We start from the raw sequence: 21,395 nt of genomic DNA, 5'->3' as shown, positions 1-21,395 counted from the left end.
ATCTATATAATTAGCTCAATTGCATTTTTGATGGGGATGATATACTCAATAATTTATATATGGCTGTTACTAAGTGAAACCTTTTCATATGGACAAATGTCATTTGTCTTTGAAAATTAATTGTCATCGTGGAAAGAAACCAGGAAAAAATATGGGTTTTGCTTTTAAATTTAATCAATGTCAGAAATTTTAGAATTTTCATATTTGTTAAGGATATTTTGGCTGAATGTCAAATGCAAAAGTTACATACCTGTAACTTAAAGTAAAAATGTTTTAAGTAGTTAATGCTTATACATATCATGCTACACAATTTTGTCTTAAACAAAATTAGTGTATGAAATTGCAACCAAGTATTTGATAATTAAATATTTCTGTTTATACATTGTAGCCCGTTTTACTTGCTATTTCTCAGTAATATTCAAGGTTCTCCCATAACATAGATATCATTTAGCACACATTTTTCTGTAGTTTTGGAAATAATTTCATCATATAGCCTGCTTTACCAGATATCCCACAGAAGGCATTTCTTTATGTCTGAAATGGTATAACTTGCTAGCAATACGCAAGAAATTACAGTACTTATTTGAAAATAATTAAGGATTTCATCAAACATGTAATTTCAAAATGAAATTTCTTTTTAAAAAATGACTTCTTAATTTATCAATGAACCTTGTTCTCCTAATTACAGATGGGGAAACATCCATTGATTGGGTCATCCCTGTGGCCATTGTTGGCTCGCTCGTCATCATCATCGCCATCGTCTTCATCGTCTACAAAACCTGTCATCACGCCAAAAGGTGAGTTATCCAACATTTCATATGTAGTGTATTAGAATATATGTATTAGTTTGAACCTGTAACTTAAACAACTGACCATTATGACGTTGACATTTTTTATATAGTTTGATCCAAACAAGCACGAGAGAGAAATTAGGTGTTTTATAATGAAATCAGGTGCTTGTAAAGTCATGGTAAAGTTAAATATTATTTCTGGCATTTGTTTTTGATTTTCAGAAATATTATTGATCTCTTGAAAACTGATTTCACTTACAGCACTTTCTCTTATAAGTCCACTCAAGCTTTCTATTCCTATCATTTCTTTGACATACACATAAACTTCACCTCAGTATTACCAATGATTTTTTAAATGTCAACATCACAAAGTTTCTAGGTTTCATTTTACTGGGTTTAATGTTATCAGAGAGACAACATACATGAACTGAACATGCTGATAAAACTACATATGTATATACAATACTTATTTCTATTCATTAGAAGAACTCTTGAAATTATTCACATTAGCAATACACTTTCAGATGATTAGTGAATAAGGTAGTAGTTTCCCATCAGCTGCAGAATGGATTATTGGGATGAACAATCAAAATTATTCAATCAATCTTATTTAACTGTCATAAAAGTAACAGTTCATGATGTTTGAAGTTCTTCTTCAAATATTATATGTTGGGATCACAGGTAAATATTTAATGATAGATGGTAATTACAAATTTTAATAGGGCTTATTCCCTCACACCTGTATTTGATATATTGTATTTTTTTTTTTTGTCCAGTCATGAACACATCGCGATAACATTTCTTGATATCTTGTTTTTTTATGAAAATAAAAGTTAGCAATCACTAGATTCAACTATGCTTACAGATAATACTACTGCTGGGTAATATCAGCCATTCATGTTTGATATATACATGTATTTGATTTTCATACTATGAGTTCAGAAGAAAAGGAAAACCCTAGAAAGGAAGCAAAACAAACTGGTGTCAACCCTATACTTTGAAACCTGTATAATAATGTTATTATCTTTAAGCTTCATTTGTGAAGCAGTTCTAGATAAATGATGCAAATAAGCTACTTTTAATTAAAGCTACGAAGATTAAATCTCTGTAAGCTTTATAATCACACTACAGCTGTGAATGTGGTCTTAAGATAAATGGCATAGTCTAAAATATGATTTTGCACTCCTTGTGATGCATACCTCTTCACTTCAACCATCTTCTTTTGAAAATGGTTTCCAATAATGATAGGGTCAATCAAGAACAATGTGAACAGACTCTACCAGTCCTTATATATTAAATGTTCAGAGCAGGAAGTCAAGCAGCATATCTCAGTCATGGGTTAGGGCCCATAACCTTCGTCGTTGGCAGGCAGTCAACAATTAGGCCTAATGCAAGATTAAGGCATTTTAGGGAGAAAAGAGATAAAGATCCTTATTTAAGTCTCCTACTCTTGCTAATTAAGTACAGTTCTTACACTTTACCTCCAGAATCATGGCTTTTAAGTGAGGTCAATGTTTCCATTTCTAATATAGGGATTGCTTATGCTAAATATGTAATACTATGTGATGCTTTTATAGTCCAGTTCATACAAATAAGGGTGCAAGATTTAGTGGCTGAGTGACACACCATTTACCAGTAGGGGACAGGTTTAATTTCCAGTCAGACAAAGGTATGGGTTTTTCCCAGTTACATCCCTCAAGCTCATAGAAGTGAATGATAAATAAACCAATACATGTGTAATAGGAAGGAGCAATGAAAAACACCCTGCTACTGCTGGGGTTTGAACTAGCGATCCTTCAGTCTGTAGCCTGACACTTTACCACTCAGCTAAGGGAAGTTCCCACTAACTTAGGCTTGTAAGCGATGTGTACTCTCAACTTTAACACTACTCTCTCTCTCACAAAGTCTTCAACCGCGAAAATTACAACAACCTAGGTTCAACATCTTCAAGGAAGTATCTCTCCCAATATCCTATAGTTTCCACTCTTGGATTGCTCATTAGCACCAAATCTGTAATAGAAAGAAGTAATGAAAAACACCACCTGGGCAGGGTTGGAACTCAAGTCTCTAGTTGGAGACTCTACTGCTTGACTAAAGGGAAATTTCCACTAGCAGAGACTAGAAAGGCAACCTGTACTCTCAACTTCAATTTTACACATATAACTTGTTTCACAATTGTTATAAAAAGGTTTATTGTTTACAAAGCTTGTATGCAATTAAAAGCTGTTACCTATAAAAGAAATATGTGATCAGATGCTAATCTTAGGTTGAATATCAGGGGGAGTTATAAATATGGGTTGAAGGTATGTCATTTTTAAATTGATTTACATAGGAAAATAAAAGTTTAAGAGAAAACCTTGAAAAAAGTGGAAACTGGAGCAATTTTGTGAGCTAGGGCATCATTTAGACTGCTCTGCCCTATCTATAATAATAAGGGACATCCTCCAGATGTAGTAGAAGTGCTTCTGATTGCACTGTATTGGTAAGGATGAACTTAATGTGATATGGACAGGATGCACCTTTTAGGGTGTGATGCATGTGCTAATTAATCTCAAGTGGTCTGCATCATTCTGACGATCCAAGTTCTGATGAAAGCAGCACATAAAAGTAAAGCTAAGCCACATGGAGTCTTCACCAGGAACGATGTGGTGATGATGATAAAATCACATTAGTTCACTTATGTTTTTACACAGGTACACATTATATTCACTTTAAGGTCAGGATCCAATATGAAATGAGTGACTCTTCTAAATCAAATTGAGTGTTCAAATTCAGATTTTGATTAAAAACTAATGCTGTTGCCTTGGAAATAATATTTTGGTTTAGATTGGAACTAACACTATGGGTTAGGGGTGATCCTCTCTGAAATATGAATACAGACACAGGGGACGATTTCATCAACATCATATTATTAACATATCACCTTTTTCTTATGCTACTGGGACAGAAGCTTTACGAAATATACTGGTAAATTATACTTAAAAAGGGGGGGATATTGTAAACGAGCCTTTAACTTTCTATGAATTAAATATTGTCATAGACCTCTTCTACATACATTTTTAAAATTTTTGTAAGATATTACCTAAACTCCTTTCAACTACTATCATACTTGGGCTATAACACAAACCTTTTAATTGCTTGTTAGCTTCAATATATACCATTTGCCATTTATGTATTTTCCTATAAATCATAGATTTCAGAAAATCATTATTTGTATATCAAATTGATCATCATATAATATGATGTGATATCTTTATTGCTTTTTTGTTACATCAAAAATATTTGAGAAATGAGATGTGTTAAAATGTGGTGCAACTTTTATTTTGATTTAGTTCAGCGGTGAGTTATTCATGTCATGCCAAATATTGTACATACAAAACAATATGTCTGACATGTTGTTTCTATATCCACAATTCTATCCTATTACTTGTATGAGTACATGTATTTAATTAATTTATTGTTTATTTTATTTATTTCTCTTTCTCTCTTTTAGTTTTCATATGTTTACTGATTTAGAAAGAATTGTCATTAGAAAGAGGTAAATCCTATTTCAGCTCTTTAGTTAACAAGACTGTTTCTTGATAATACAACTTTAGTGATGTCTGTCCAGCATGTGTAACAAGAATGACTTATAAACCCTGGCTGTAACATAATTCTATTTACATCTATGTTAGACATTAAATACATTTTCCTTTCTAAAAATACTTTTATATTTATAACACACCTTTCAGATGGTTCTTGCTCAGTGTTTTTTGTTTTGGTAATTTCAGTTAAGTACATTAAAGAATGCTTAATATTATAGTATATTATCACATTGCATCTGATCTGTTTCAATATGCCATCAGCTGATTGCTCATAAGCTAACGGGTGATTCATTGTTTCTTATAAAACCTGTTAATATCAGAATTTATGTGTTTCAATAGTTTATAGTTTGATTAAAAGTGACAGAGTGAAATTGGTGGCTTACGTTGTATTTTACCATTAAAATTCACTTTACTTTATATCTTTTTATGTCTGAAAAATCAGCAGGAACTTATCTTTTTATCTGCAAACATTTTTGAAGAGTCAGTCATTATACAAGACATTTTTGGGTACCCAGTAGTGTTCTAATACCTATACATATATCAGGCAGTGAGCTGTTGAAAAGTAGACTTTCCTGTAGAGAGCATGTCTCCTTTCTGATATACATATCTACGTCTCTTCACATCCTAAAAAGAATCAACCATGTATAGGTATGTGGCATGTGTGTCTTCACCCGGAGGTAGAATATCCATTATCCAAATTACCGATATGGTTGACTATTTTTCTACTTTTACTCAAATGTTTGCTAAACCCAATTTTGATCATGCAAATGCAATATTGAACATAAAATCTTTTGCATGAGCAAATGTCATATTTGGATTCCACAGATCATCAGTTTCTTTGTTACATTTCTGTGTGATAGTGATTTCGTTTGCTCACGATATGACATACGGTAATCATCTTTTTGTGATGCCACAATAGTAAAAAATGGCACTGAGAGGTTCCATCCATAACAGACATGTACATGTATCCTACATATGTAGAAGAAGGAGAAAAATACGACTAGGCAGGCTTTAACTACTAATTACACAGTTAGTAAGATTAAGTTTAATTATTAGCGATTCAAGTGGATTCTGATTATCTTTGACACTTTATAACTGGCTATGATAAAACTGTAAAAGCATGTTTAACTGGTAATGAACTTATGTAAGAAGTAAATTGGATTTTCTTTCATGTTTCTTAATGCTTCCCACATAGATATATAAAAACTAACCAACCTTCATACAATATATCCACCTATGCAATCTTTTCAACTGCCTTAGAGTCAACATTTTTCCTGAAAAAGGGATGGTTGCACTTGTAGCGGGAAATTGTAAAACAGTCCTTTACCTCACCATTACGTGGGTACATATTCAGTCTTTGACTGCTTATATACCAAGCCATAAAATATTATTATATTTTGTTTCAGACTGTGATTGAACCCATCAGAACTAGTACATTCTCTCTAATTTTCTCAGTGAACTCTTTAATGTTGATCATTGCCAGATTTCCATCTAATAAAGTGATATCCATGTCATGTTATACATAAAAATCTCTATAGGGATTAATGGTGTTGTGTTGGAGAAGTAAGAGAGAATATGAAAATAGGTTTGATTTTTTAAGTGGGTCAGGATCTCTTTCCGCTCCTGGAGGACAGATATATAACCCTTTCAGGTCAGCAACCTATTCCATACTGGTAAGGGAAATCTTTGAAACCTGATTTCACATGATGAATTCCCATTGTGAATGGTTTATGCACATCCTTACACAGTACACTGTGCTTTTCTATCTGATGACCATGGTGTACATTTAAGTAAGTCCTAGTTCAGATAATGAAATGATTTACTGTTAAGTTTGTTAAAATATCAATTTATTTATTTCGGTTTTGTAATTTGAAACATCCCGAAATGAGTCTGATGACAATTTAACATATGCACAGATGGTCACAAAACTACATTTTCAACATATAATATGTCATCAACTTTGTTATTTTCTCCTGAATATGAACATTCTAGATTGATTTGTAATACACAGATGATATCCTATTTTTCAAGGACACTAGAATCCATTATTATATGTCCAGGTTCTGTCATTTGTCAATTCTGATATAATACTGAACATGTAACGTAAATTACTTACGCTGTTAGGTAACTACAGAAGTCAGAACCGGAAGATTTCTGAGTAAATACGATACCAGCATGATGTAATCAGGGTTGGTATATATCTACACACAGGACAGGTGATAATCTTTATGTGTTGTGAACTGTTTATACATTCCTGTGGTATTCTACAGAAGGGGATCGACTTTCATCTCTCTGCTAAACTTATCTCACTGAGAAATATTTTTGTTATACTGTTTTTATATTTTGCTTCAAATTCATTGAATTTTCTTCTAAAAAAAGCTTTTGGAAGTATTTTGATTCAAATAAAAACCTTTAAATGAAGAGAGAAGACTTCTGTTAACTCCACATTCATTTAGAGGCCTTATCAGTTGACCCGACGTAGTCTTAAAATGAATGATAAGGGAGGTTGAGGTTAAAGATGAAAGTGGAAAAAATGAGATGAACAGTAAAAGTCTGGCGTAATATATGTTAAAAACGTGTTATGTAAAGATTGATGTGAAGTTATACATTACAGTGTATCAGTGGCATGTGCCCTGAACAGTTGTGGTATGATGCATGCGTGCCTGTCATCAGCATGACTAATCTCTGTCACCAATATCTGGAAAAAAATTGTCACCTTGTAATGCATCGTTCATATTCATTCTTAACATTTAAAGTCAACATAGGAAAAGAGAAATGTTAACAAGTCAAATAATTTTAGTAGCTAATGAGTAAATTTATTGTAATATCAAAAGAATGGGTGTCAATTTGGGCAATGTTTTACAAACTTCACGTTAGATTGAAAAATACAATTTTGTGATTCCTGCTGAATATACCTTCTTAATTTTAAATTAAGTTTTAAAAAATGTCAAAAACTGATAAGATAGGTCAGAGTCACATGATTTTTTTCATATCAAATAGCTTTAGAATTATTTTAAATCGATATTGAAATATTTTGACAAAAATGATTACATCATATAGAAATCATGATATAAACTTGGCAGATTGCTGGCACTACCTGACCCTGGAGAGCCTGGTCAAAGCACAAATAACCAGACACATAGTGCATTATAAATCTTACTAAGCTTTCTGGGATATTTCTTTTCTGTTGTTGATAGATGTTGTAGTTGATTGATTGACAGGTTTTCCGTGTCTGTGACTCCTCCCATGTCTGGGTATCGTCTTTAGATATTGTAGAAGTTATCCTAGGCAGGTGGAGGTGATAATATATACTGTGCAAATTGCTGACTGACCTTCTAAACAGAGGAACCTTAGGGGAATATGAAGGATCAGCCATCAATTTAATCAGCTTTTCATATCTTTTTTTTTTTTCAAATATAGTTATAAAACATATTTAGCAGAGAACAAAAATTACTCTTAACATCATGAAATTTAAAATGCATCCCTCCTCCCCTGTTTTGACCCAAAAGTTTCTAAGAATCTACACAAAATCTGATGCTTAGAACACAATAAAACAAAGTCCATTCTAATCAGCAGACCATAAAATATCTTTGTGCAATATATAAGGTTCATTTCTTAATAGGACCAGAATGGTCCAAATTGACACCCCAAATTAATATGATAAAGTTTATAGAATTTAATTGATGTTTGATGTATTTTAATATATAATTTTGTATTTCTAACTATACGCCTTCAAGCATAACTCATTAACCATTTGAAGTTGATATGTTTTTCACTTTAATTGTTTTTGTGTGTCATCATTATTTATCAAACAGTTCAACAAAGCAAGGCAATAACACAAACCTTAGTTACCATGATATGTTCCTGGTAGTTGGATGTGACAGTGCAGACAAAGGAGGTAACGCTAAGGCACCGGAGGAAGCACAAGCAGAAGCAATAGTTGGTATTGAAGTGAAAACAAATGGAAGCGAAATTGATACAGAGGATAGTGTTTCCATATCAATAACAGATGTAAAAAATCAAGAAAGACAAGACCATGATACAACATCTGATTCCGGAGTTGCCTCTGAGGAGAATTTACAAACATTTCATACTTTAGGTACAGCAAAAAGTAAAGAACAGCTTGTTAAACAGGATGATTTGTGTCCAGATTCAGATGATGGTTCGTTGGCTGTGGTTAATGTAAGCTTCACCAAAGACAATGGGAAGGCAGAGTACATGGCACAACACCTCACAAAACACACTAATAGTGCTGATGAACAAAATAGCCCCCAGCAAAGTACCGGGTCGGATCAAAGGGAACAGGATGTTTCCAACACTATAGGTGCAGAAGAGGCATGTGTTAGTGAAATGGAAGTTAATGAAAGTGATAAGGACCAGAGTCAGTCAAAATCTAATAACATTGAGATTCCATTTATTACGGACATCAAAAGTAGCAGTTCACTCAATACCTTTAACCATAATGAACCACAACCAAAAGTAGATAATGTGTTTTCCCATGATAATTTAGTAGCTGAAGGAACTGACATAAGAGAATCAAGCACCCCAAAATTTACAAATGAAAATTCCAACATTCTACATAATGAATCTTCTGTGGATGAAGTTTCTCCTGACTCTCAGGATATGGAACAGAAGTGTGGTCATAGCATAGGGGACCTGTTACTTAGTGATGGAGTCGCCATAGAGAATGGCATACAAGTGTGTGGTGGTGCTGATGATAGTACCGATTATAAAAATGGGCTAGAAGCCTTGGACAATGCTGATGAGTCGGTAGTTACGAGTCTTGGCAACAGTAACAGTGATAGTAACAGGACCAGTAGTACCATAGACAGTCGCAAGTCAGACCTGCGGTCAGATTTGGAGAATTTGTTCAATAATTTTTGAATTGCATACATTTTCTATATTTTTATTGGTATTGGTGACCAAAATTATCTTTAAATAGTTTTATGAAATCCTACAAATTATTGTTTAATGTCTCTTACTGAAATTAAAATTAAGAATAATTTTTCATCTTTTTGGGGATCAAGATATTTTCTGTGAGAAATCAAACTGAAGAAACGGTGTAAAAGGATTTCATGCTTAATCCCGATCCATATAAAACTTCAGTTTTTAATTGATCTTGAGTTAATTTCTGATTATGAACGTCCACATTTGTCATTCATGAAAAGCAGTATTCAAATATGTTTCACTTTATTGGCAATCGGATATTGTATTGTCATTTGGAGATAATATAATTAACAATTATTATTGTACATTGAAATCAAGCTATAATTGTATGATGGTACATGCATTAAAAACTGTACAGTTGTTAGCATAATCATTGTGCAAGTTCGAGGTGATCATTTATAAATAGTATCACATAATGGGATAGAGCAATACCATGTTGAGACCTAATCTAATGTCACAAATATCACATGAGCTTACCTCCGTGGTTATTAATCAGGTTAATGATTTCACCGTTTGCACTTGTTATTATATGACATCCATTATGTCTCCACATTATTACGTGACTTGTAATTCATGACAATGTCAATCACTTTGATAACTGAAGTTCTTTCAGACAAAAATCACACTCCTCTGCAATTTTTTTTGGATGATAATGGACACTTCAGATTTTTTGATGGTTATAATGGCCAATTGCATAACAAATACAGAGAGAGTGACTACTAAATATAGCTTCGTTTATTCTCAAGTTGCAATAATAGACCTTGTATGTTTATTTGACTTTTGTTTGGAATGTCTACTGTTTTTTTCCTTTGATCTGAGAGTTTTTGAGAGGTGTTATTTAGTAGTTGCTTCATGTGATGAATTTTTAATCATCAAGTGCACTATTTATATATGTTTGCATAATGGAGTTTTTTTAGTGCTTATTGAGCATAGGATCACATATAAGAAATAGCCCATTGTTCTGCTTATTGCCCTCATATCTTATTGTGTTCGTTCCCAGTTCTTAGAAGGGACTAAAGAGGTTCATCACTGTAACTAATGTATATACTGATACAGTATCAACATTGACATAATGGGTCAATGCAATTTGTAAGTATTTTATTTAACTTAATCCATGCTATTTATTTTATGTATCACTTTTGATGAATATGTATTCTTTAGTAATGCTTTCTCTTTAAGTAAGAAACTTAAAATTTCACTGGTTGGTTAATATTTACAGGTTAGTTCCATGCTTTCATAAAATTATTTATTTTTAGCTCAGTGTTTAATTTTCCGTTAAATAAATACAAAAACTTGTATCATTTTATTTTGAAAGTATTTCTCAAAAAAAAATTGATGAAGTATAGGAAGATGGTTGAGGTGTTTATGCTCTATGTTTAGTTTGACTAGATCTTCAAGATGGCACTTCCAGATGGCAGCCACTGATTATTGTGATATTTGAAACTTGTTTTTGGACAAACCTAGAAACTTTATGGACAAGGATTTTAGTTATGCCACTTATCAAGCAGGATCAGAATGCTGATATGGTGGCCAGTTTCATTTTTGTTACATGAGTCATTCATTATTGAAATTGTTATCAGGGTAACCTGACTGCTTACATGGAATCTGCAAATCTGCAGTGGGCTATGAGCAAAATCATTTTTGTTGGGATTTTCTTCACAAAAACAATAGCAAATTTTGAGGTAGTATTGCATTATTTATAAATCTAAGATATTTGATAAGAGAAGACAGCATTTGTTTTATTTTTATTTTTTTTTCTTTTTGTCAGGCTATCACTCTGGCCTTGTAGCTGTAAGTATCTGCTGGTCATTAATCTTGAAACCAAAGTAACTAATACCATTGATACATTTTAATAAAATGTCTTATTTTTATATATACATGTATTTATATGTTTATCTACTTAATATAAAATTTTTTAACAAAAACTATTATCGTCTTTTTATTTTTCATTCCGTGTTAAACAATGAGAACTGGAGCACTTTGTACTTACAATGATATGTTTAAATGTTGTTAAAGTAAAAAAACATGAGGTTAGAAATGTAAATATTTTGATAGATCAAAATAGATTATAATGTATAGAATGTTAATTAAAAAAAGGTCATGATAAAAACAGAGATTGCTGAATAGAAAGACTGGTTAAATTTGTTTTTGTGGAGTTGCATCAGTCAGGTTTTCTGTGGTAACCCTAAAGGCAAAATATCAATGATTTGGTTGTGATATGACCACCTACCATTGACATCACGTCTACAGAGTTGCATGACATAGATGGAGGAAGGGAGGTAACTGCTGCACATGGCTAGGAATGCGATAGAGACGAGTCTGTGCATTGATGATTGTGAGAAATATAGTTTGTTGTGTTGGCAACATTTTGGTGTCAAGAATATATTTTAGATCTTGTAATCAATTAATTACAAGATTAGAAATTGAAAATACTCGTGATAAAAAGATAATCTATATGTATATATATATAAGATCAGAGACATATATAACACATATATACGTCTCTGATAAGGTTAATGTGATTTATGATATGATTTTCACTTTTCTTTATGTGGCGATTAGTCAAAACATTTCCCTTGTATGGAAATATTTCGCGATTAAAACAATTAATAAAATAATAATTAAAAAAAAAACACGCGATGAGAGTATAATATTCGAAAACACCATTGGGTGACTCAAAACTGATTCTATTAATCCTGTAACTTGTGCTTCAATTTTCAACCAATCAGAAACACGGATCATCGTCATATCGTGAAATAATTATTCATTTGTTTTATGGGGAATACATTCGAGGATTGTCTTTTCTAACCCGGGGTGAATTTGTCCGAGACCGCATGAAAATGGGTCTATAATTATATAATGTTGATAATCTATTTTGATACCTTCGCCCTATATTGTACGCACAGGATCATTATTATTATTATTAGAAGCTAACAAGTATTAAGTATTTATAAACTAAAACCACTGTATTTTAACTTAATGTCTAACTCCACGGCGTTTTTACGTTTTGGAAAACATCAGCATTTTTTAATGAATAAAGTAGATATTTACATTACTTACAGCATTGATTCAATGATCAAGAGGCATTTTGCAACACACATAAAGAAATGACGTAGATGTCTTATTTAAACGATCAATAGTATATACTGGTAATATTGATTTTTATTGGACTGAACTCATCTCCAGTAATTTGATAAAATTCAACATAAATGAAAGGGAAGGGAGACAACTCTAGACGCCAGTGAAAACATTGTACAGTGTCCATGTGTGGTCAGACCACATTATCAGTCAGTTTATTTCGATGCGTGTGTGTCATTTTCTGGGAGAAAGCTTTTGAGATATGACTAGTCTGAATGACATGTTCAATTCATTTCAGATCTAGTTTATCTTGTTGTTTATTCATATGGAAACAAGTACTTATTAGATAGGACAAGTTTCATCTCTTATTGAAAAGATTATGTATTTGCGATAAAATATCAAAAGTCGAGTCAGTTTTCAGAATTGAGGATTTTGGGAATCTTCCTTTCAGGTTTTACAATGTTCCAATTTTTAAACATGAAAACAATACATTGATGGTACTTCTATATAGTTTTTTTTTCAGAATTAACTTGTTAATTTCTGATTTTGGAGATAAATTTGCGTATGTTACCATAGTAACAATACGGGATAGCCGAGCCTGTTACGCGAAATTCTTGTATGGCCATCTTATATGTATGTATTTAATAGGGCATCAATGTAAATGATAAATGTTAAATACATTTTATATCGTAGTTTGCTATATATATTGATATTACATGTATTTCATCTATAGGCATGGACAAGTATAGTATGTTCCTCATATTGATATAATACTTGCTTTATATTCAAAAGGTCCAAGGTTACAAGTTCGCATCCCGAGGAGTTTAATTATTCATTGTAACACACAGTATCTGCCTTCAGTTAGATATATTGGTATGCAAACATGAAAATCATATATTGTGTGCCTTCTCCAGGTTAGATATGCCGATGAGTGAAGGGAGGCAACTTATGTAAAAGTTTGCCAATGGTTACTGTTACAAAAGATAGGTATTTTCTGGTTCTTAACAGTCAACATTGAATCGGATCTAGTGAAGGGACGCGCTGATGTTCATCAATCCATATAATCGAATTACCACAGTTCATCAAAAATATTACCGAATTATCATACTTCATCAAACAGTTTTATCAAATTATCATAGCTCATCAAACCATTTCGTCGAATTAGCCAATGTGACGAAATACAAAATTTAATATAGCTATTTCTGCTATTGTTTCCATTTATATACATTTCATAGCGAGACTGCATTTGACTAGCAAATGATTTTTCCATACACTTTGAAGATTTTCCGAACATATATGTAAATTCGAAAGCCAGACTCGCTACAGAAAAAGTGATTGCGTAATTTTTGTATAAAGTTTACATATTACATACAAGAGTTGAGTATTCACCAAGTAGGCCAGCGTGTATTCTGTGTGAAGAAGACTATAAACAAATTGGTCCCCTTCCGGAGAGTTTTTCCTGTTCGTCCGTCCGTCCGCCCGTCCCTGCGTCTTTGAAAGTTTGTCAGCGCTCTAGTAGCTTCGTTCCTTGATGAATTCTCATCAAACTTAACATACTACACAAAAAAAATATCTTGGACCATTGCTAGTTTCAGGGTTTTAAGTCAAGGTCACTTTTTTTAAAAATCATTGTCAGCGCTCTAACGGTTTCATTCCTTGAGAAATTCTCATCACACTTCACACACGTTTTAAGCACGAAATAATAGTTTAAACATATTTGAGTTTCAGGGTTGTCGGGTCAAGGTCACTGTTAGAAAACGTAAATGTCATTGCAGTGCAAAAGCTTTCGGGAGCGGGTAGAGGAACCAGTGCAATAGCTTCCGGGGGCGGTTAGGGGAACCAGTGCAATAGATTTCTGTGGCTTCAGCAATACTCAGTATGCTTGTTCACTACTCTTTTGTTTCGAAATGAGATGTTAGATGTCATCAATTAGTCCAAACAGTTCATCGTCACTGCAGTGAAGAAATGTCTAATTGACAATGATACAAGATGAGAATACAACATGCACACCAATGGGTAGAAATTAAAAATCTGGTTGAGTTAATGGATTCAAGGTCAAGACACAAGGTAGCGGTATCTTAGATATCATAATAGATATATTTGCGTGGCTGGCTGAATTTTACTCAGCTGGCTCAAAGAGCCTTTGCTTAAATTCACATTCGTAGTTTGATGTCAATTTAACCTTGTGTTGCAGTGCGGGAGATACAACTCACCCTGTTGACCTACAGCTGCATGAAGAAGTGAACTATCTCAACAACAAGGCAGAAATAGGGGCCTATTGGAGGGGACATAACCCAGAGAACATTGAAGATAATGGAAATGGTATTAATAGGACAAGCACATCTGTAACTGTGTCTACCGATGTGGAAGGAGCCAATGGGTGTAATGGTGATCAGGTGTTCCATGATAGCCACAAGAAAACAAAACTACTGTCTGCGGAATACGATTCTAATGAAAGAAGAAGCTCTTTGGTTAGTTTAGACACACCTGCAACTGCAAGGGAGTTGGTATCGGATTCACCCAATTTACAATATCAGCGTAAACCATTTCCTTCCCCAAAGCCAAAAAAATCTGTTAAAAAGAAACGAAGTCGAAAGTCTAAAAATAAAAAAAAAGAAACAACCGTTTATGCCAATCACCAGTTTGAAAAGTTGGCTAAATGTCATGATAATGTAGTGTTTGAGGGGGACCATGACCACAAACCCCTGCCTCCAGAACCTATGCACCTACCCCCGCTGTCCCGTCCCCTACCCCCAAAACCGGAGTCTGGTGAGGGAAAGAAACCAGTTCCAAAACGACGAAACAAATCAAAGGTTACACCTTCCGTCAATCTTACATGATGCTTTCAGGATTGCTTCATTGAGTCAAATAGTGCAAATAGCAACTGCTACCGTTACTTTAAAATTATTAATGATTATATAATATTTGGAGGTTTTATCAAACTCTTGAAGTGGAAAGGATCTCTAGTCATATCACTAGTCATATACGTAAGGAAGTTATTTTGAAATAATCTAATAACTTTATTTTCTTTATAAAGTGTAGAAATTTTATGTTAGTTCACGTTATTTGTTTATTTAGAAGTCTTTCCTTATAATTTGGTATTTTTCTTATTTTAAATCTGTGTAAATTCGATACTAGATGTTAAATTATTTGTTTTTATCAGATTTTTTTTATCAATTAAATTTTTATTAATCTTTAAATTTTGTAATTGATATGAAATATTTCAGTTACATCGTCATTTAAATACAAGTATACGTACCGACTGCTTAATGTTGGTGAATGGTTAGCATTGTTTTTATATGAGCAGCTGTATTATGTAAAGTAACTTAAATATATTTTCTTATAACAATACCACAATGGCTGAACACTAGTATTGGACATTTCAGTTACTACAAGAGATGATATTGAATGATTGCTAATGTTAAGCCTTTTTTATCTAATGCAGTATTCATCAGAGTTACATTCCTATGATTATTCGTCCAAATAGTTCGACATTTCATGACAATAATGATTGACTGACCTACAGATAATTTATTAAATTACTACAACATATATCTAACAGATATGTATTGTAGATGCACGTACATTTATGTTTGTTTTGTTTTCACAACACTATTTGATAAATCACCGTTATACAAAAACAAGGATGGATATCATTGAAAAGATTTTCAGCATTATCGGGATTATCATTTTTATAATATAGAATGTGAAACAAGACAGGAATCTGTTTACCTACGGCGGTTCAAAATGAAGTCAAATTGTAGAGCTAACACAGATGTATAAACTTACGTTCACCAGACATGTCAATAAGTTAGAGTAAAAGTATAACTGCACTATCAATATGACCTTGATATTATTTCAGAATCCGATGAATAGATAAAGATTAAAACCATGTCTGAACGGTTGCAACATTTTCTAGATTAGTTTTGTAACGTCGCACATAGAGCATATCATACTTACACGACAAATATCTGTTTTTAAACATATATTTCATGTACATTTTTGCTGTAACAACTCGTAATTTAAGAAAAAAGATTATTAAGTGAAAACGTTTTTGATGAAATTCATTATAGAGTCCTTCACGTTGTGATATGCAATTATAGACGAAAGTTTAAAACACGAGCTACAAATTAATCAATTTTAACAATTTACTGTTTCATCTATGTTTTAAATCCATCGCTGATTCTTAAATGATTCAAGAGTTCATATCTTATTGTTCCGAAACAGTTATCAATTTAGTGATGAAGCGGTAAGTTACACGAAGTTAATTTAAGGATGACTCCGTCCAATATATAGCAAATACGCGAAGGCTTTTTTGTTGTTATGGTAAAATTATTTATTATAATTAATTAATTTATTTATTTATAGATATCTCTTTTTAAAGTGTTTGAGGTTAAAACTTTTATAAAGGTTTGCCACGAGAAATGAGAGCACTTGGATACGATAAACATTGCCATCATTTTTCAAAGGCATAATGATAGAGTGTATTATTACAATCACGCAGATATATAGTAATGTAGGAATTATGTTTCAGTCATGTCATTATGAGCTACTCAATTGGTTGCCATGTCAGCTGTACCGTTACGCCATGACATGGTCTACTGCATGTGCTTTAGTTCATTCTTGCACATTTTCTGATATTGTTTGTCTGATTTCCCTAACTGGCTGCTTAGGTTTTCACAGATTAGCTAATATAGATTCCTAACATCACTTACGAGTCACAAAAGGACAAAACAGCTGTATGTTTCAATTAAATTCATTATTCAAGATATAAGATCTGTTATTAAATTTGAAAGGTACTTTTCACATAATTGCATGTAGTGTTTTAGTTTATGTCGTACGATTCATTGTAAACATTAGGGATATTACTTGTGTAATGTTTTCTCCAACCATTCACAGCTGTGAGTAGTTTTTTTTCTGTTGAATATTCACTAAAGACATTTATTGATATATGGACCAAATTACCACAATTGCCTTGGGATGTATAGGGAAATTATATCTTGATGAGTGAAGTGTGCCGTTCGAGTTTAATATTTTAAATGAAGCCAGCAGCTGAATATACGATTTAATCTTTCAATGTAGTTTTTAACGTTCTTTAACTGTTTCTTAGTTGCATATTATAAGAATTTGATCAACCAGAATTATCCTTTGCATGAAAACAAATGTTGTCCGTACTCTTGTAAATCATGCCGAATTAACGTATGCATTGTATATACATTGTGCATAGGGCAATGTAAGAAGTTGCATTTTAATTTTAGGAAAACAGGAAAACTTCAAAAGAGATAAAGTACAGGCCATACTTACTGTGTAACATATCAAAATTGTAAGCCTTCTTGTTGTCAAGTTAGCATTATTAGTAAATTTGTGAAAGTGTGAATTCATAAATGATTTTCATCAGGCGGGTTGGGTAGGGGACTACACTACACTACACTTTCTGTTAAGCATATCTATGTTCTCACTATGTTTCCTTGATGTATATGAGACGTTTAGTTTTGACACTGAACGTTTAATATATATTTCAGTAGATCTTTATGTCTTTCGGTTGATATGATAAAGTAACGTCAATGAAAAAATATATTAGCATTGAATGAATCAGGGTGGAATATTAGTGCCGATGTTTGAAAAAGGGACTTTTTCACTATATTTTCGGAAAATACGTTTGAAAGAGACGTGTCTGTGACGAAAATACACCAGTGACTAACAATACTTATTAATTGATTCACTTTGTAATAGCTGTCCATGTCAAAAAACATTGGCATTCTGTTAATGTGTATTTAATTATTTTAGGTGTCAGAGATCTACACGTTTTTGTCACATTTATCCTGTTTTACACACGGCTACTGAGACGTGTTAGATCATATACAACGAGAGGTTTATAAGGTCAGTGTCGGGTCAACATTTAGGATCAGCGCGTTTGTGTGCCATGTTATAACTGCATAACCAGTCGTAATCACCTGATGGACAGGTATGTAGCTCATATCAAATAAGGCAGGTATTGTGTTGTAGCTTCAGGGGACATTTACATCGCTCAGTGCTATGACGCCTGTGGCATATTAGGGCAGTAAGCATTGTCATAGATTATCAGATTCGATACTTCAGTGGTATTGAAGCAATCACGTTAACTGAAGAATGTTGATTAATTTCAAATTTTATTTCCTTCATCAACCTTTAGTAGAAAATATCTTCTGAAAAGTTTTTTAGAGACTTGACTTGTTCTTTTTATCCCAGCAAGAACCGAGTGGTCAATTTATAATAATATTCTGTTCTAATGCAGAATGACGACAAACTACCCTTTTTTCCTAAGTATTAAAAGGCTAATAATTAAAGAAACGAATGAGGTATACTAAACTGTTCGTTTAAAATATGATTAAGAACAAAATGAATATTAATGCCCGTTTAGTATCTAGAATCTCGGAAACTCGATACATAAGTCTTGATCTCCTAGATCTTACAATCAATATTAAATAATAAGATGTTTATACCTACTACAATTGGCCTGACTAGGGTTTTGTCCTAGGACCATTAACTCCGTACATTGAATTTAGGTCTTTTAAAACATTTTACGATAAACATGCAGTTTGTTAACCTATCTTCCAAGTATGGCATTTCAATATAAAGTTTTATCATAGTAACCATTGTGTGAAGTCACCGTTCACTTTCCTTATTTTGACAGGGGACATCAACATCGGTATCCCACGTTAAATACTTGCTTAAATTATTGTTTGTTCTCTTGTGTTTAAGAGAGTTGTTTTCTTTTGTGTAGTTTAAGCGTTCCATTAGAGTGTTTCCAACAGAGTTCATTCGAGTTCTGTCTTAGATTGATCGTTCTAGAACATTACATTATTGTATTTTTCTCGACGCCATGAAATTCTTGTTCATGATTCATGAAACTTGTATGCCTCGAGGTTTTTCATTTGCAGTACACATTGCGTAGCTGCATTGTTGATGCTGTTATTTTGTTAATTACGTTGTTCACAAGATTTATTAGTGATTCAGTCATACCATGTACGTCATTGTATGTATAGTTATTATTTATATGTGTTGGTTTCGCAGATTAAACTTTAAAGATACGCCAATCCAGATACAATATGACCGGGCTATGTTATTTTGTTGGATAGCAATAACATGCTACTAACACAGTTGAGCTTCTTAATTATATCGTTTGTTCATAATGCGTGCTAGAATTATTAGGAATAAAGTCAATTTTACACACCAAAAACAGACAGATAATTATGTGACTGTGCATGACAATGTTAATTTGCGTTTTAGGGAAAGGGTTAAATTGTTCTGAAAATTTTAAATTGTTTAATTGTAATAAAATGTGTTAAAAGAACTAACAAGATTGTTGTTATCAAAGGCTTATGATCATAACTAACTCTGTTTTATTGTTCATTATACATGTGATATGAAAGGCATCATCTTTAAATAAGTACTTCAAAAGAGGCATCCTTATAACATAACGCCTACATATTGTACTGTGGGCGTAGAGACGGCTAGGTATTTATATGTTACCAACATCATTGAAATGTAGATCATTACAAAACCATAATGTAAAGAAAGCATTACTACTTTTCATATTGATTCAAGGAAACTGGAGGACATTATGTTTAACTATGAACGAAAATAGGTCTGTAAAAGAGGTCTTACAATAACTATAACAAGGAGAGGTTTATTTTCTAGCGGTTAATACTTTCACACTAGACCTCCATTAATATTATGTAATAGCTCCTGTCAGCCGCATTGCCTGAGTTGGCCTGAGGCAAAGTGCAAGTGTAAATGGCGAGCACGTCTACCTTTGTCTTCCTCAAAACAATATTGCAAATGGACATGGTTTCGACTTTCAGCTTGCTGAAAAACATCGACATCGAATTTTAAATTTTGTATTATGTTATAATTTTAAAACATCTAGTCCGTTGCATGGACGGTGTTCCTACAGTTTAATATACAAGAGCAGAAAGTATTAGATTCTAGACAATGTCTGTTTCATTTTCATATTCTATTTCTGAATTTCTTTTTTCCAATTCGTGGCGTATAAATAAACAACAAATCCAAATTCAGTTGCTACAAAATACGATGTTGAAAAAATTCTTGTACATTTTTGACTGAAACATTTGTGTTTTTATTGGTGTTCCGATACTTTAGCCAGTGTCTAGTTTGTTTCGCCACGTTTACAAGTAACTATGACCCAGTGCTGTTCTTCTGGTCGGCGTTTCACTTCAATATTTTAATAGTTTTTGAAAGACTATACAAAGTCCAAAAGTGTACGCCCAACACTCCTTTGCAATCACGACCATTGTAGATCTAAGATTGATTTTACGGTCATTTGATGCCAATTTCTCAGTACGTTTTGAATATTTCAACATTTAGGTAATAATTTTTTTGCATTCAACGCGCTATTTTTCACAGATTTTGTGGTATTTTCTACATACTTAATTATACTATCTTTAACTCTTATATTCGGAAAATACAATCCAGTGAGCTGAGTTTGGCAATCATTGTTTTCACTTTTTACCACGCAGTTTCATCAATGAAATTAAGACATATGTAGATGTGCTGTAAGTTTATAAATTTGTCGCGAGGTTTGCAAAACTCGGGAAGAACTTTGCCCCCTCTATTTTTTACCGCTTTCGTTCATTATGTATCATCCTTTTGTAATTTTATGCGGTGTTTATTCATATGCTAAACCTGATCTGGAAAAGGGCGGTAAAATAACCATCTTGGATTAATGGTGTCAAGGCTGATAGTGTTGAAAATTTGTTTCATCCTATTTGTTCCTTGCACTTTATACTTAAGTATGAGAATATAGAATATATGTTACTCTCCTTCACAGGAACGTAAATTTGTAAGGTCAAACATGCGCAATTGTGTCTGTCGTCATTAATACCTAAATTGTCATTCATGCCAGAAAACCTAAACACAAGCAAATACGTTTTACATCTATATATTATAAAAGTATATTGTTGTAGAATTCTCTTTCAGTGCTGATACGTAAACA

The 21,395-nt window shown here is 32.7% G+C and overlaps 1 protein-coding gene across 4 annotated transcripts in view; it reads left to right on the top strand.

Moving 5' to 3' along the window:
• Positions 1-10,548, top strand: part of LOC132551492 (uncharacterized) — a 31,010-nt gene extending 20,462 nt beyond the window's left edge. For all 4 annotated transcript variants that reach the window (XM_060215649.1, XM_060215665.1, XM_060215657.1 and 1 more), the window contains 3 exons: positions 689-797; positions 4,285-4,329; positions 8,191-10,548. In XM_060215649.1, the coding sequence (XP_060071632.1) occupies positions 689-797; positions 4,285-4,329; positions 8,191-9,259 (1,223 nt within the window). In that variant the 3' untranslated portion in view covers positions 9,260-10,548. The remainder of the gene's footprint in view (positions 1-688; positions 798-4,284; positions 4,330-8,190) is intronic.
• Positions 10,549-21,395: the final 10,847 nt, after the last annotated feature.

This window comes from Ylistrum balloti, unplaced genomic scaffold (genome assembly GCF_031769215.1).
Source record: "Ylistrum balloti isolate Yb309-2 unplaced genomic scaffold, AGI_CSIRO_Ybal_v1 Utg369626, whole genome shotgun sequence".
Taxonomy (NCBI): domain Eukaryota; kingdom Metazoa; phylum Mollusca; class Bivalvia; order Pectinida; family Pectinidae; genus Ylistrum; species Ylistrum balloti.
This window is presented reverse-complemented; position numbering and strand designations above follow the sequence as displayed.